Source organism: Nesoenas mayeri (genome assembly GCF_963082525.1).
Source record: "Nesoenas mayeri genome assembly, chromosome: 1".
NCBI classification, from domain to species: domain Eukaryota; kingdom Metazoa; phylum Chordata; class Aves; order Columbiformes; family Columbidae; genus Nesoenas; species Nesoenas mayeri.
The window spans coordinates 77,209,563-77,226,102 of record NC_137541.1 but is presented as its reverse complement, the minus strand read 5'-3'; the positions used below and the strand labels follow the sequence as shown (position 1 = coordinate 77,226,102).

The 16,540-nt window shown below is 36.5% G+C and overlaps 1 protein-coding gene across 1 annotated transcript in view; it reads right to left on the bottom strand.

The window, feature by feature from the left end:
• Nucleotides 1-359: 359 nt before the first annotated feature.
• Nucleotides 360-16,540, bottom strand: part of ETNK1 (ethanolamine kinase 1) — a 34,154-nt gene continuing 17,973 nt past the window's right edge. The window contains exons 5-8 of the mRNA XM_080340223.1: nucleotides 12,391-12,474; nucleotides 11,074-11,234; nucleotides 8,433-8,506; nucleotides 360-7,287 (exon numbers count right to left, since the gene is read on the bottom strand). Of these exons, the coding sequence (XP_080196349.1) occupies nucleotides 7,215-7,287; nucleotides 8,433-8,506; nucleotides 11,074-11,234; nucleotides 12,391-12,474 (392 nt within the window). The 3' untranslated portion in view covers nucleotides 360-7,214. The remainder of the gene's footprint in view (nucleotides 7,288-8,432; nucleotides 8,507-11,073; nucleotides 11,235-12,390; nucleotides 12,475-16,540) is intronic.

The following is a 16,540-nucleotide window of genomic DNA, read 5'->3' as shown; positions in this document are numbered from 1 at the left end:
GTCCCTGGTTCTTATTGTGCATAAATTAAATTTCTGAGCAGCCCAGATTTTGCATGTTTTCCTCCAGTTCCTCGACGGTAGCAATTCCTACTGACAGCCACGCTCCACCTAATTCCTGCCTCCCAGATGTGACATTTTAATGGTCAATGACCAAACCTCTTTAATGCACAGCACTGCTAGGAGTTAACTTTGTGCAAGCCAAATACTGTTTCCAACTACTAATTTTTAGCTGGGTTGTTAATCCCAGAAAGAAGTATGCATTTGAACACAAGTCTTTAGGAGCTCTTAAGTATTCCATATCAAGTGCTTTTAAACCTGAGGAAAGCAAAATAATCACAATATATACTAAGAGTGCAGTTGGAAACAAACTTTATTGTTGCAGTTTGAAATTATTTACACAATATAAATCTCTTGGAAAGGTACATTACTTCATTTAATCAGTGGTAGAAGGCCTTATAATAGCTTCAATAACATTTAGTTCAAAAGAAACACAATTCACTCCAATGGATAAATGATGCATCTAAACTCCACAACATACAAGATGAGTCATGGGGACTTTTGGGACAATGACAGTGCTGGAAGATGACAAAGGCTTATTTATAAGTTGAGCTTATTCTATTCACAAGACAAATGGACTCATGTTTAAAAGAACATTAGAAAATAGGCAGTAGAAAAAAAAAAGGACACAAAATGGAATAAATCCCTAATAAGCTACAGCCCTGTTTCTGCAAGTATTTAAAGTGTTTTTAGATAGCTGGATTAAGAGGCTTGAGACAGAACCAATGAATCTAACTTTAAGTCTTTTTTTAAGAAAGATTGGATACATTCTCGGTGCTGAGACTATTCAAAGCACTTGTGTACAAAGCAGCATTATTAACTACCACAGACTGCAACTGAGATACAAAATGTTAAAAGGAACATTTCTAGAAAAAAAAAGTTCTCTCATACACTGAAAACTTGACACCTACTATTTTTTTTATAATACTTAATAATTACTACCACCAAAAGCTTAAAAACACACACTTTTTTTTTTCCAGTTTATGCTGCATTTTATGGCACTGTATACATTTTTCATGTTTCTCTTCCGTGGTCTCTTTCATCTTGTGTTTTAAATGGATCTCTATGTGGAGAAAAATTAAAACACTTAACATAGAAAAAAACAGTCGCAATACCACAAAAATAGGCTGGTGCAGTACCTGAAGTTATTTCAGCATCTATTATCAAAGTTTGTTAGATTTCAAGTAACATTTGCTTTCTCAGTGTTCACACAGCTTTTGATTTCCACCAGGTTTTCTTTATGTCATCTGTCTATAAGCAGAATATCAAACCTATTCAGAAGTCCATGAATGAGAGTTCCACACCATAGGGAACCCAAGACAGCAGCTCAAAAAGTTTAGAAGGCTACGGGATCAGCTAACATAAAACCTTGAACCAGAAGTTTGGTGATCTGGTGAAGTCTGGCCACCTGTTCTAAGATCATAATGGGCTTCAGGCCCATTCCAGTCAGTTTTCTGATATTTCATAGTAATAAGAAAACCCTTTAACTAAAGAATCCGGTGCAGAACACTGCCTACAGTAATAGATACACAGAAATGCCCAACTCTCATCTAAGCATTGCAAATTAAGCAACAGCCTACATCTTCTAGTAATATTTCGGAATGTTTCTTCCCTCTTCCCCCAAGCTGACTGGTTTCCTAATCACAGGAATTTAATTTCTACTGATCAGACCAACTGGAAAAATCACTTTAAAAAAAGTCCCACCACATCACTTAGATGGAACGCCTCCTTATAACTGGCACATACAAATGTTTCACACGTTTTCCTTTCCGCTCCAGAGGTCTATAAACCACAAAGGCTGGTTTCTTCCAAGATGTTCTACCTGAATTTGTGTGGTTTCTCACTGCTGAGAGCCCCTTTTCTTAAACATGGTGTGGTTGGCTATCAGAACACCTGCCTTGCACAAGACCAAAGGTCATGGCTTTTCATGTCTTTCACAAGTAATGGAAACAGCTTGCAGCCCACAGCAATAAAAAGGGGGGCAAAAAATCAGCTGTAAGGCTGCTCAACATCTGCCTTGCATTACCTGAAGGTTTGATCAGATGCTTTCTGTTCTATTACTGTAATTACAACCTGCCTGGCATGGAAGAAATGGTATGAGACAGTAGCTAATTCCAGTAGTTTAATAACCTAGCACATCTTAGAAGGCATCCAAGAACACGGTAAATGATACAAAAACATTACAACTCAAGAACAGACAGTCACTGCAAACTCGGCTAAGATGTGATCAACCTCCTCTGCAAACTGGAGGAAGGACTACCCCAAGAAAGGGATTGGATTATAGAATAAAGCTTTGTTTAATCAGCAAGTTACTAACATTTGGTTTGATTTCTTTTGGTAAGAAGATTTTGTAAGGTTTTGTCAGCTACCAAAGGCTTTAAAAGAAATCTTAATTTTGAAACAAACTTTCCCCTTTACAATTTGCTCTTGTCCTTAAACCACACAAGTAAACAAGCATATCCAGCACTCTGCTATATCAAAAGCTTAAGCCTGAGTTTCCATGTGAATGACTTCCGTTTACTTGTATTTACTGAGCCCATCCCTCCTCTTGACTAGTAAGTCTTTGATAAGCTCACTTCCCAGGACCCTGGTAACTTGAAGTGCCAACACTGATAAAAAGCAGGTGCACCTTCCAGTGCAGGTAAAGCTGACAGGACGTACCAAGCGTACCAAGATCAATTTGTCAGATGGACAATGAGCTTTGCATACCAGTATCTTCCAGCAGTGTTATTAAACACAGTAGTAACAAGAATAAACTAACAGCTTGAAGGACACTATTGAGTTCAAAACAGTGAAAGGCAACAGTAATTAAATACAGTCGAGTATTTAGGGAAAACTACGCTTCACCATGTCTATGCTTCCAAGATGAAAGGCCTCCTCAGAAAGGGACTTCCTACACAAAAAAATTCTGATGAGAAGTTGCATACTGACCAGATAAAACACTATTTTAGAGAGGAAATAATGATGATTAAGTATAGAAAGGAAGCTTTTTACATCTTTGTTTCTCCTAATGAAGCGGGGTTGTAGGCACAGGGAGGAGCGGGAGGGAATGGCAACCAGGGAAAGTACTTCAGGTAAGTTTCCAATAGTCTAAAGGGGCTACCAGTAGTTCTAGTGTGGAGGAGCATGACTGGCAGAACTATTGTGGTGACTTGGGCATTGATTGTAAGCATTTACAAGTGAGCAACTAACCCTAGTATAAGGCTATATCCACCAAAACCATTTAAGTTGGGTGACTTCTACAACAAATTAAATTGCTGTCACCACAGGAGCACACACTTTGGGAATACTTCAACATGCTTACGTTTAAAAGTCACCAGCATTCAAGAATGTGTAGGAAATTTTTGGAAGTTTAAGTAAACTATTTTAACAGCCTTCCCTACACGATAGGTACTGCATGGACTTCTGACACACAGTTTTGCCCTATTGTTAGGACATACTATCTCTTCATCTTAGTACTGTATAAATTCCTTTATTCCCAGAATCATTCCCAAGAGCGAGATGAGGGAAAAAAAGACACTGGATGCCCAAGGCTATAAATGGAGACCTTAACATAAAACTATTATGCTCTGTTACAGGTCAAGTTAACAAAAGAAGTCCACACACAGTTAGATTTCTTTACATCAAAGTTTCTACAAAATAGGAGAGAATACAATGCAATACACAAGTCCATAAATGCAAGATACAGTACAATTCACACTAATTTACAAATGGTTATTTACACTGTTGTATATACATATACAGTCAGACCTGGTTAATGCAAATTGGGCAAGTCCTTTTAAAATTCAAATCAAGATGTGTAAATGGAGGAATTTAAAATTATGTGAGCAGAGACTACTTATTGTTGAGAAGTCTTTAATGTTTAGGTGACCTAAGAAATTAGGCATGGATTAGCCAGATCCGACTGCAGAAATGAGAAGAAAAAAATTCACACTATTCTGCTTTACAAAAGCAACCAGGCCACTATGGTCTATTGACTTGATGCTACTTATGCAAGAATGCCACTACTAATAATCCTCTTTATATTTACAATATAGGTTTAACTACAGTAAGAATTATTAATTTTGGCATTCATGCCCTTAGCTTAACATAAAGGCAACAGAATGTCTTCTTGGCAAGTCACAGTCAAAACTACTACAGGATGTTTCTAGAGCTCAGTAATTTCTTTTTGTCCTCCTTCAAATATCTTAACAATGCTACTAAAAAGACTGAGATAAATTAAATGAAACACGTACATGTTCTCTAGCTCAGCGCTCTAGTACCTAACTTACATTCAGAATGTCCTGTATTCACAGTTTCAAGCTACCTTATAATCTACACTGCTATTGCAAACTACTGCTTTCAACTTAATGTACCTCTAGATACTCTTTAGCAAGTGAGAATGTCCGAGTGCCACTGGCTCAAAAGGATGTGGAACAAGGCTCAAGGTAACTGGCATTCCATTTTGGAAAATGTTTTACAGTATTTCCTCAGAACTTATCAGGAATTGTTTTAATCTGCACTTGTCTTGAAAGAAAGCTGATGCAAAGCAGCATTTAAGTGTGTAAAATGAATTCCAACATGCAAAATTAAAGCCTCTACCAGTACTGCAAAGTCAACCACTGTAACCTGTGACAGTCCTTGTGCTTCTTCAAAGTGGCTGAGGAAAAGCCTCCAGTATTTACTATCTGCTTCAAAGTGCTTTTACAGGATTCGGTGGAGCTTCACTCCACAAGAATGAGATTGAGCTGCACTCATGAAGAGCTTTGGTTCTGCAGAAGCAAGCTTCCACTCCTCCAGTTATTGCTACTTGAGCTATACAAACAAAAATACTACTGAAAGAAAAAATTACACTGAATCCAAACTTAAATAGTACTGGTACCTGAAAAGGGAATGTGTTTTGCCAACTGTTGGGAAAACTAGGATCTGTCAAGTGCTGGCTTTTCCAAGACAAAGTGAACTTCACAGCCTTTTTCAAATATTTAACAAATACAAAGCAACACTGCCAGAAATAAAGCCACCACTTCAAGAAAACAGTAATACGAGTTCAAAAATCTTCAGCGATCTTACTTCCAAGCAGATCTTGCTGAACTTAAAGGGACTACCAAGACAGAAGGGTATTATGCAACATACATCAAGAATGTCAACAGGGAGAAAGTACAGAAAGTCTTCAGTGCTTTGAGCTCTAGCAACATCCTTGATAACTGCTACAAAGGAAAATATAAATGTTTATTTTAGCTATTGTTTCTATTTAACTACCAAGAAATTTGTCCAGTATAGTAGCCTCCAGCTAACAAATGCTAACAAAAATGGTTACCTAATTTCAAGTTACAAAAAATGCCAGTTCTCCCATTTGAATTAGGATTAAGCGTTTGACTGAAGGAAATTAAAAAAAAATGAAACATTCAGAGATTAATATCAACAAGAAGAAAAAAAAATCCCAAACCTTGCTTTTGTAAAATAACAGAATGCCATTCAAAATGGTCTCACAAGGTGAAAATTTTTCATTCACATCAATTGTCTTTGTCCTGAATCAATCCAAGCTTTTGTACAGCACATATGTATATATGTGTGTGTATATACGCATACACACACATACACACACAGTGTGCCATAAAGCAATTTTGAATAAATATTTTTGCTGGAGTCTGTACAACAGACTCCCCATAATATTTACTCTTCAGGTAAGTTTGTGTTTGCATGTGTATATGCACACACACAGACTTTGTACACGTGGGCACTTATGTGACCGAAGTGCAAAGTTTTTCAGAGTATGATCAGAGCTGAGTACATGCCTGCCCAACTCCACACTGCATTGTTGGGTTTTATTTTTCTGTTGTGGGTTTCTTCCCCTCTTGCCCCCCTCACCCTCTTTGATATTTAAAGCCTCTTTTCCACTCAGACTTATACATTGTTTTGTTAAGTAAACATTTTCTTTTCAATTCACATTTTGTAATTCAGACCATTCTTAGTATAATAGCTTTAAGAAATAGGAAAGTGTGTGTGATGATCAAAGCCCCATTGTTCAAGTTATGTATTTGTCCATATTATCCTTCAAACTAGAGACTTTGATAAGTAATTTGCTGCCACAGAAAAAAAAAAAGACATATCAGAACCTGCAACTACAGGACCAAGCATTTAAGACTAGAATCCAACATCAGAAGATGGCAAAGCAGAAAGATGTCAACAATACACAAACTGTAAACCTAAGTGTCTTGCTCCCCAGTGCAACAGGATCTCTGTTCACTAATCTTCAGGTCAATAGTCCATTTCACTAGATATTGCTGAAGCACATCAAATACAGAGACCAGAATAGTGTTCAGATTTAGAATCAAGTTTCAAAATGAATACATATTTGGAATAGTGGTCTTTAAAGGTACACTTAAACAAGTAGCTTTCCCACAGATGTTGGAGATGGTACACCGTCCATCTAACACTATGATGGTACATATCCTCAAGGAATCTGGTGTCTACAGAACCTCCACATTTCTACAGTTTAACACATCAAGAAGGAAAAATCAAAATGTTATCTACCTTTCAAAAAGCTGGTTGATTCTTATACAAAAGAAAAGTACCATCGTAGGGAAAGCTACCTTTTTCTTTTTCTCTTTTTTTTTTGTTGTTTTTTTTAAAAAAAAAGAGGGAAAAATAAAGATCCTTACCCTTTTTCCCTAGTTACAGCACACTGGTGACCTCACAAGTCTATTATCACTCATATTTTGATTGTATACACCTAAAATATTCTGAGCATGTTTTATTTAATATAAGTTAATGCAACTTCAATAAAATAACTTGTTAAGTGAATCCTTTGGAACAACTTCACTGTCTGCACCCCAACTTTTACACAAACTGATGAAAGCAGCAATGGAATCATGTTAAACTTATAATAAATAATTCACATACAACATATGTTAAATTACAAAGAAGGATTAAATTGCAATTTCTATAACTTTTTTATAGATTTAGCAAGTTTCTAATCCGTTTTATATCAACAGCAGTATGTATGCTCTTCATATTAAAATTTAACATTGAAGGACTGTTCAGAGGCATTATTTATAAAGCAAGAACCACCAAGTGAGCATTACAGAACTTCAACAAATGTTTAGCTTTTTTCCAGTATCTGTTCTCAAAGAAGATTCAGGGGTTGTCTATCCACTTTGGAAGTTTCTTCCTCTTCATTACTCAGGAAGAGTTAATGTCATGACCTCCTGCTTCATTTTGAAATACTGGTTAAACCGGACAATTGCATACCTATGCAAAGGGAAGGAGAGATTTAAAGTGAATAGCAGGTAACTTATTACATAAAAACAGCCATGCTAGGTAGGACTAGTCAGAAGCCCACCTACCCCAGTACCCTATTTCCAACACTGACCCTTAGCGGCTGCCAGAAGAAGAAATTAAGAACTTCCTCACCATCACCCTCATCTCCCAGCTTGGTACAGTTTGCAAAACAGATGCTGTTCTGGAATTATCAAAGGTAGTGTTTTCCCATTCAATAGATCTTAACAGACTGTCCAACAACTGACAACTACAATTCCAAAGAAATCTGACCTTGATCCTTGCAAGAATGACATTTTATTCAAAACTGACACATTTCTGGGGTCTACCACCTGTGCTTTAACTTGGTTTTAGTGCCATCTAGTGGTTACTAATAAGTACTTCTGCTTTAGAATAATTCATCCCATGAAGAAATTCAATTTCTCTTTTACAGAATGACAACTAAACTCAGTAAACTGGCTTAGTACAAAATATTCTTAGGTGGGAACTTTTACCAGGCAAAATGATTAATTTTGTAACCTTGCCCAGTCCCCAATAGAGAGATTAATTCCTCTGTTACCATGAAAGACCGTTTTAAAAAATGCCAAAGAAACATCTAACTGCAACAGAACACCACTGGCCAGTATCTCAGGAAACAGAACTTAACATTCATTGGCATTACAAAGAGTCTAAAAAGAGATTAGTAACTTCCAAGAACAATACTCCATGCAATAAGACTAAACAAGCTCTTTTGTACAAGAGCTCCATTTCTTGATTCTTACATTGGAAACACAGGTCCTATGTCTGACAGATAGCTGAGCACACTGACTAGGCTTTTATGCCTTTGTCTCTCCAACAAAACACCTCTAGTTATGTTCCTTGTTTGTTATACCATGTGTTTTAGCCCAGGGGCACATACTAATTTTGAGAGCTTTTCATAACAACAAAAAGCATAGACAGACAGTTTTTACTGTCCTGTTTTCTCTTAAAAGTTAAGAATTGTAGTAGGATCACATAGATCCATCACATCTGTTGCTCAGACCTCATACCTTCTGATAGCTGGGGTGCTAGACTAGATGAGCCCAGAGGTCCTTTCCAGCATCAATTATTCTATGATTATATACAGCAAGCACACTTACCCTAGAAAATCAAAGTCAATGGTGGAATATTTGGCTTGAATTAGAGCCCACAATCCCCAAAAGAAGTGGGAAGCCTGAAAGAAAAGAAGTTAGTGAAAGATTAACATCGTATAAAATCCAACTTGTAAGCATTCTCACATTGACACAAAAAGTTATCTATAAGAGAACTCTCAAAACCCAATCTTTTTGGAAAGTTATTTTATCTCTCTTTACCAAAGCAGACTGGTAAACAAGTATTATAGAATTAATTACTGGCAATCAGAGGCGTAATTCCATTCCTCCTGACTCTCCACGCATCTTTTTCAAGAAAAATAATGTTGCATTTACAAAAAAGGACACCTATTAAATGTTGCATTTATGAAAAAGGACACCTATTAAGTAGACCACTGTCCAACTATATACACAGTGAAAAAATGTACAGAAGCACAACTAGCTCATTCCTGGTGCTGCTAATTAAACATATTATTTACCTGTATTCAGCTCTAGTGTAAACATGAAACTCCTTTTGAACCTTTGATTACAACCGTTAGGCCATAGCTACAATTCACTTTCACGACTGACTTGGACAAAGATATATGATCTGTAGCTTTGTAAGAGAACTCATCAGCATTTACACAAATTTCTCATCTGTTCCAAACTTACTTCCATTAAAAATCCAGACAACTAGTCTGGAGGCCCATGTTCAGTTTTGAATTGAAACTATGGATTACAATAATGATATGATTGTTAATATACTTCAAATTAACAAATATATGAGGTTGAGAGTCTCCTTGTGGAAGCCATTTCTGGACCACCCAGGTTACAAGTGATACACTTCAGACTTCCATTCAGTAAATAACTGCTTACAGTAATTACCTAAATTGCCTCCTGAACCTTGTATGTAACACTTTACCAGAAGTGTAGAAGAGATGTGCATGCACACACACCTGAAAACACCTTAAAATGGCAACTATTACATGTACATGTGAATCTTTCTTGTACCTCTACGTTAGATAACTTCACCTCATAGTGAGCAGTTTGGGATTTTACACCAGCATCCATTAACTTTAGTTCATATTTACTCTTAACAAAGCTTCCCACATCAACTGGCACAAGAGTATTTGTGTCAGCATTTGTGCATAATGTGTGGTCTATAGGCAGGCCTTGCGCTGTTCTCTAAACAGAACTCTATCCTCTTAAACATTAATATGACCATAGCTTAAAACTGACAAAACAATGCTATCTATTTTGAAACAGACCACCAGCCTACTTAATTGCAGATCTAACTTTCCTAAATGAATGCGACAGCTGAATTTAACAGTAACAGTTGATAATACAGATTTTTAAAGAATAACAGGAAAAAAAAGCTGGTATTTTTAAGGGCTTGTTTAATAATCATCTTCCTAAAACGTGAACTGCATTTCCTCACTGCAACCACTACCTTTTTGCTAGAAAATCCAAGTTATTACAGTAACAGGTATGCTTGGATTAGTCAGAAAGAAGACTGAAATAAGGCCAAGCTGGCTTCTTAGCCCTAGTCCTCCTATGAATAGTTTGGTATTTTATTCTAAGGAAAAAGCAAAATCAAATTATCTAGCTGTTGGGTAAAAGGCACTTTTGCTGCAAAATTTCTTGTTTAAATCCTCTAGGCAGAACAAGACACCTGAGAAAAATAACTTGAACCTCTAAATTACCTTTGGGAACTGCACAAAGCTGGGGGAAGGGGGAAGAGAAGACATCTTCAACCTGCTTTTAACAGTATACATAATCAGGGCATTCAAGGACTCAGTAACACACCAATACGACAACTACTTATTCTATCTCCATGAATTACACCTGATTTTTTTTTTTCCTCTCTGAAGGATGAGGCAAAGCAGCCAGGTGGAATTTTCTAAAGGCAGATCAAAATTGAACTCACTCCATCCTTTCAAAGGGAAAGAACGAGGGAGTGAAACTTTTACATCCGAAGTCTGGGAAAGACAGAGTGAAAGGTAGGAGACAGTTTATAATGCACAAGATACAGGAGTAACAGGGAACAGACTCAAACAGCCAGCCCTCACACTGTATGGACAGGCAGAACTTCTGGGGAGCTACAGGAGACTACATGTGCAGTTCCCTACAACTTAAACCACTAATCTGAAAGCAACTCCCTGCTTGTCAAGACACTGTGGGCAAGGAAAGATTTAAGGTAGTACTGAAAGTCTTGAGTGACCTAATTACCAGGAAAAAAAAAAATTAAAATACCCACAAAGTATCCTAGTTTCACTCTAACAAAATTTTGTCATCTTTAAAAAGGCTTTCAGAGTCATAAGGTCTATATATCTTTATGAAGCACTATCATGCTCTTCTTCTGTCTTTTTACCATTACTTGTAAGAGTTCAACACAAACCCACCATAAGCTCGAGCTAACTCAGGAACTTGCCAGATCACTAAACAGTCAATAGAAATAGTCGCTAAAAGCTAGTCTCATTTTCTGAATGCTCACTGCCCCTTTCAGCAAGAATATTCCACAGAGATTTTTTTTTTTAACACATAACATAACAAAGGTTCCATAGAACAAGCTAAGGAGCACTCAGTGAGAAACTGGCAATTACATTTGTCCATAGAGTAGCAAACTTCTCTATAGTATTTAATATATTCTAATCAACAGTTTGTTATTTACCAGTGCAAACTGATTGACTTGGACATATAGAACTTCCACTTCTTTTTCACTGACTTCCGGGCCAAATCCTTTATATTCTTTGTAGGCCTCAAGGTAAGATCTCAGCCATTGTTCCTGTAATTTTCTGTTAGGATAGAGGCTGTAGTCTACCTCATTTACTCCTAGAGAAAGAAAAAATATCTATTAGAACATTACAGTGTCTAACGTGGATCACAGTTGCTTCCACTAGCTATCATTCTCAGGGGATTTCAGAATTCTCCTTAAGTCTTATTTTATGAACAGTACGATTTCCTATCACCTAAACTCTTTCCTGTGCCAGATTAACTTATTTTTCTTAAACCTAAAGCAAATCAACAGATTTTTACTGGATGGAAAAAATAGCAGAGGTGAAGTACAACTGTTCTTCATAGGCCAAAAAAAGAAGTATGTGTTTAGCCATCTTACTTAGCTCTATACAGATGTTGTCAGACTCTTAGAAGAAGTCCAAGAACAAAAAAATAAAAAGGTCTCAAATATATTTTGCAAAGAACTGCACTCACTTTATAAATACTTAAATTACAAAATATACACTCTGAATTTTTTTTAAAGTTACATAGACTTAACATTGTTTGTGAAACAATTACAGGTAGATTAGGGCTCCTAATTTCACCATACTGCACTTTCCTACTATAGTAACCATTATGTATGTTTTTTCCTGTTGCCCCATCTTCTGAAATTATAATACAGCATACACAAGGTTATTTCTGTTTAATGGAGTAAATGGAATGGGCATTCACCAAACAATTTGAACTAGTAAAGTAATGAATCTACCAACATCTTTTTCCAAAAATCCCACCTTTTTCCTACTACAGAGTCTTAACCTTTACTTCTCATTTTAGGATATGACCCCAGGGCAAGGACTTAGTACACACATGCAAAGCCATCAAAAAAAACACATGTCTACCATTTGGAATGGTGGAACCACACAGCATATTCTCAATATAAATCTACTCTGTAAAAGTTAGATCAGTAGTATTTCATTACAGTGGGTTGAGACCCTGCTGTGTCATTTCACAGGAGGATACAGTGAAAGCTATGGGTTCTGTATTTACCTAACTGCCAAAATTTAGGACATGATGCTCCCATTTCTGGGTTAACAGAGCTGCAAAGGAAGGGCATTAATCAGCCTACAAGATGAGACATTAACACAGTTTGATACCATCACATGAACAGCTATATAAACGTATCTAGATATACAAAGGGAGAAAAAAGAATGTACAGGAACAAGCACTTTTTTATAAAATCAGTTTACCTTTACCTCAGAAATCTATTTTTTACCTGCAAATTCATTGAAGTGATTTCCAATGTCATAAGCCAGGTAGTTGTATCCAGAGTACTCATAGTCTATGAACTGCACATCACCTATGTGAGACACAAGAGCAGCAACATCAGAATTCATGTCAAATGAAGTCAAAGCCCTAATCCTTTGTTGTCCTTTGAAGTTTTTAGGGAAAAAACAAAACTAAACTAAACCACACACCCATCTTGCTTATGCCCCATTGTGTACACTCAGACATTCCAGGGTAAGGCTGTGATTTTTATTATATGAGATTGCCTTGAATATTCATTCAAGAAAGCTCTTAAATAACTACCTGGAGATTACGGTTCTCAATTTTTAACTCTGAATAGCAGAATTTCAATTTTAACATTTACCACATGAGGGCATCCCTTACCTTCAAAACAAGAAATATAGTAGAGGATCCTTTAAACAAACTTTATGTAGAAACAGCAGATAAATTCATCTCCTGCTTAAAGAACAGTCTTGTTTACTCTAAAACAAGTATAAAACCACAGTGGACTAACACATTGCAACATGTTGATATTTCCTGTTTCCCCCAATCACACTCGCAAAGCAAGATTATTATTAATTGTTGCTTTTTTTAGCTGACTTTAACTAATTTCAAGAAACCAGCAGACAATCTTCAAGTCCTTGAAACTACATAGTGTTATGTAAACAAGGACTGGTAAAGCAGCAAATAGCCCTAAATGTTTCCAAAATGCATTCACCTACAACAAAGCTAAGGAAAATGCTTCACTCAGGGTAATAACAGCATTGAACCTGCTCAAGAATGTCTACAGTACATCAACCAAGACATTAACAGGATGGATTGGCTAAAACTAGAACTCTTGTATTTTAAGAGAAACCAGCAAAATTTCTGAAATTTTCAGAAACTTTCAGGGTTAACTTAAGCATTGTTCACACTAGAACATTAAAATGTAAAACCTTATCTTTCCCACTGCTAGGCTGAAATCGGTAATCTTCACAGTTGCATCCTTCTCCCTCACTACACCCATTCTTTCGATGACTAGCTGCATATTTACTCAATAAAAACATATACCTTCTATTACAATGAACATCATCTTAGCAAGACTGCAAGCATCTAACAGATACTAATGCTAACTATTGTAACTCCAGTTAACAAAAACAAACAAACAAAAAAATCAAGAATAATGTTAAGTGTTTCCTAGACTAAGGATTTTAAGTGTCTAACATACTGCCTCTTTATGATTAATGGATATTGCACATATCAAATGCAATAGCTTTGCCAGACAAATGTCCTGGCTAAAGTTATCACAGAACAACTTTGTTAGAAGTGTTCCTTGTATGTATATATATACAGTTCATCTTTACCATATCTGAAATACTAACACAATGTTTTCCAGATAGATAAATCCTCTTGCCTGAGCACTTATAATATTAGTTATACCCCACAACACAAACAAGATCACTTAGTCACAATCCTCTAAATCAGAGCTTACCCTTACTTCCACAGAAAGAGGATTGCTTACCAAGGTTATGAGATTAAACCTTTTAGGTTCTGACAAACATGAAAATGGCCTGCAGAATGGCAAGCTCCTCCCAGGAAAATCTTCTTGGCAACAGAAAATTGAGGTTCTCTAGAACTCTGAAGGGACAAGAAGTTTTACAGCAGCTGCAGCCAAGATGTTATAATGTTGTCAAAGATTAACTTCTGCCACTGCTTGACTGGCAGACTCATGTACCACATAGGCTTGCATTTCCTACTGGTTCTCTAGTATTACTTTTAAAAAGAAAGACCTGAAAGTTACAAGCCAATGAAAATGCACAGCCCAACCCTGGTTACTATTCTGCTATGCAGCTGACCTCTTGAAGTTCCCCCCCCTACAAACACAAACATTTGATATTGCTCATATTCAGAAGGTTTTCCTTTCTCCCCCATGTAAAATACAGACATGGCAGGTAACAGTCTACTTGCAAGATATCAACATAAGAAATACTTTCCATTTCTTTTATGTACAAATTTCATCTTGACTATACCTATGTGCATTCATGCATTTTTAAGTACACCTAACATTTAAAATTTAATTGCAGATATAAGTAACATTATGCACAATAAAAAATTGAATCTAACAAAATACACATGAGACTGTCACCAGGCACTCTTCCATGGGGAAATGCGTGTGAACAAGTGACATGATAGACCTCCACTCAGTGTACAAGCAGCACAGTATGTACCACCCCGTGGTAGCAACAACAGCATACTTATCTCTAGCAGATGAAGAAAATCTGGCAAACTCACATTCAATAAGACAGAAGTTCAAAGTTTAAAAGTCCTGCATTTTTACTGATCTCTTTCAGACTTAGGCTACAGTGGAACTCAACCCAAAGTTTAATTTTTGCATGAAACGCTCAAAGATGCACAGTTCTTTGTGAAACTGAAAGAAAGCAAAAACTCTAAGTCTGCCACTTCACAAACGCATACATGTCTCAGCTACCTTGTTTTAGAAGCAGAAGCAGCTCTGCATTGATTATTTAAATATCTACAGTATTAGAAGTTGCTTTTAAGATTTACTGCAGTTCATATAGGATTCATATGTAGATTATATATAGGAAAGCCACTCCTAAAAGATATGGCTTACACTAGCAGTTAAGCAGCTAGCTTTTGTTTTGGGGTTTTTAGTAAGTACAAAGAATTTGTACATCCTGCTGGTTTCACAGGGGGCAGGCAGACTAACAAGAGACACTAGTCAAAGTGCATTTGTATTTTATTGAAGCGGGACATGATTTAAAATTAAGCTCTGTCAACTCTCTGGAGAAGCTACTGTTATCAACAGGAATAGAGACATCAAGAGTATTGAACATTTCAAGATGAAAAGCACTCCTTTCATCAAGGGGTCTACTAATGTAGACAACATGCAATGTAATCCATGAAAACTACATAAATACATGAAATGGAATACATGTTGTGTTCCATATGCCAGAAATTCATTTTTTAAATAGATCAAGTAGTAGTCAAGAGGACATCTGTTGGATCTCCTCAGTGAACTGAAAGATAGGAGGCCGATGACACCTCTCTTTCTAGCTGCTCTTCATTTTTAACGGTTTAATAAGGTAAGCACTTCCGACGTGCAAGTCCCAGCTGTAGTTACCACAGCAGAATGATGTATCCTGAGTTCCGTCCCATCCTGCTCATCAGGTGAGGCACTGAGGCCCTAGAAGACAGCTTCAGTAAAGACAATGATCTATGCTATGAACATACTAGAAAATTCACAAATGGGTCATATACCCAAAGAATAATTTTAGCTATAAATACCCAATATACCTCTGCAAAAAAAGAAAAAAAAAAAAGTTTTTTAGATCAAAACCAGAAGCCTTAAACATACCTCAGTCTTCAGAAGCACTGAGCACCCACAGACTCCTACCAAAGATCATAGAAAACATTGGGTAGGCAGAGGGAATAAACAGAACAAAACTAGCCATCTACCACTTAACTTCCTGGCAGGTGATTTTAATACATTCAAAAAGAGCACAAACAGATATTGACAAAAGAATACTGATACTTGGTCTTATTGAATAGCAAGTATTTGAATACTCTTAAAGCATCAGGTATTTTTGGAAACTTCCAAGTCATTCATATTGAAAAAAAAATACCAAACTTTAAAAGCATCAGAACACAAGGTCTACAAAGAAGCAGTACCAAGCATCAAGCATATTTTGACTATCTTGATGCCCAAATTGTAATTAAGAGCAACATGAAGCTCTTAGTTGTATCCTTCAAAGAGTAGTTCACGCTGATAATTATAAGTTATATAAAGTAACACTTGCAAATTTTCATATCCTGAGTGACTGCAAGCGGACATTAACAAAACAGCAAGAGGCGGAGTCCTCTGAGCCACAGCGTGAACAAACTCAAATAAGACGAGTGACACTCCATTAAATGAAGCTAGCACTCAACATTCTATTCCAGTCTCATAAATAAAATGTAAGGAAAAGAGACCGATTCTTCATAAAAGTAGCATGTGGCAAAACTATGATTTTTCTTTCAGGTTTGCAAATTTAGCATGAATTTAATGCAGAGTACAAGTCTAAAGCAAAGCACTGGGACAAACCACAATCATTCTAACTGCATTGGACAGGAGTCCTAGTATGTATCAATAGTCTGCAACT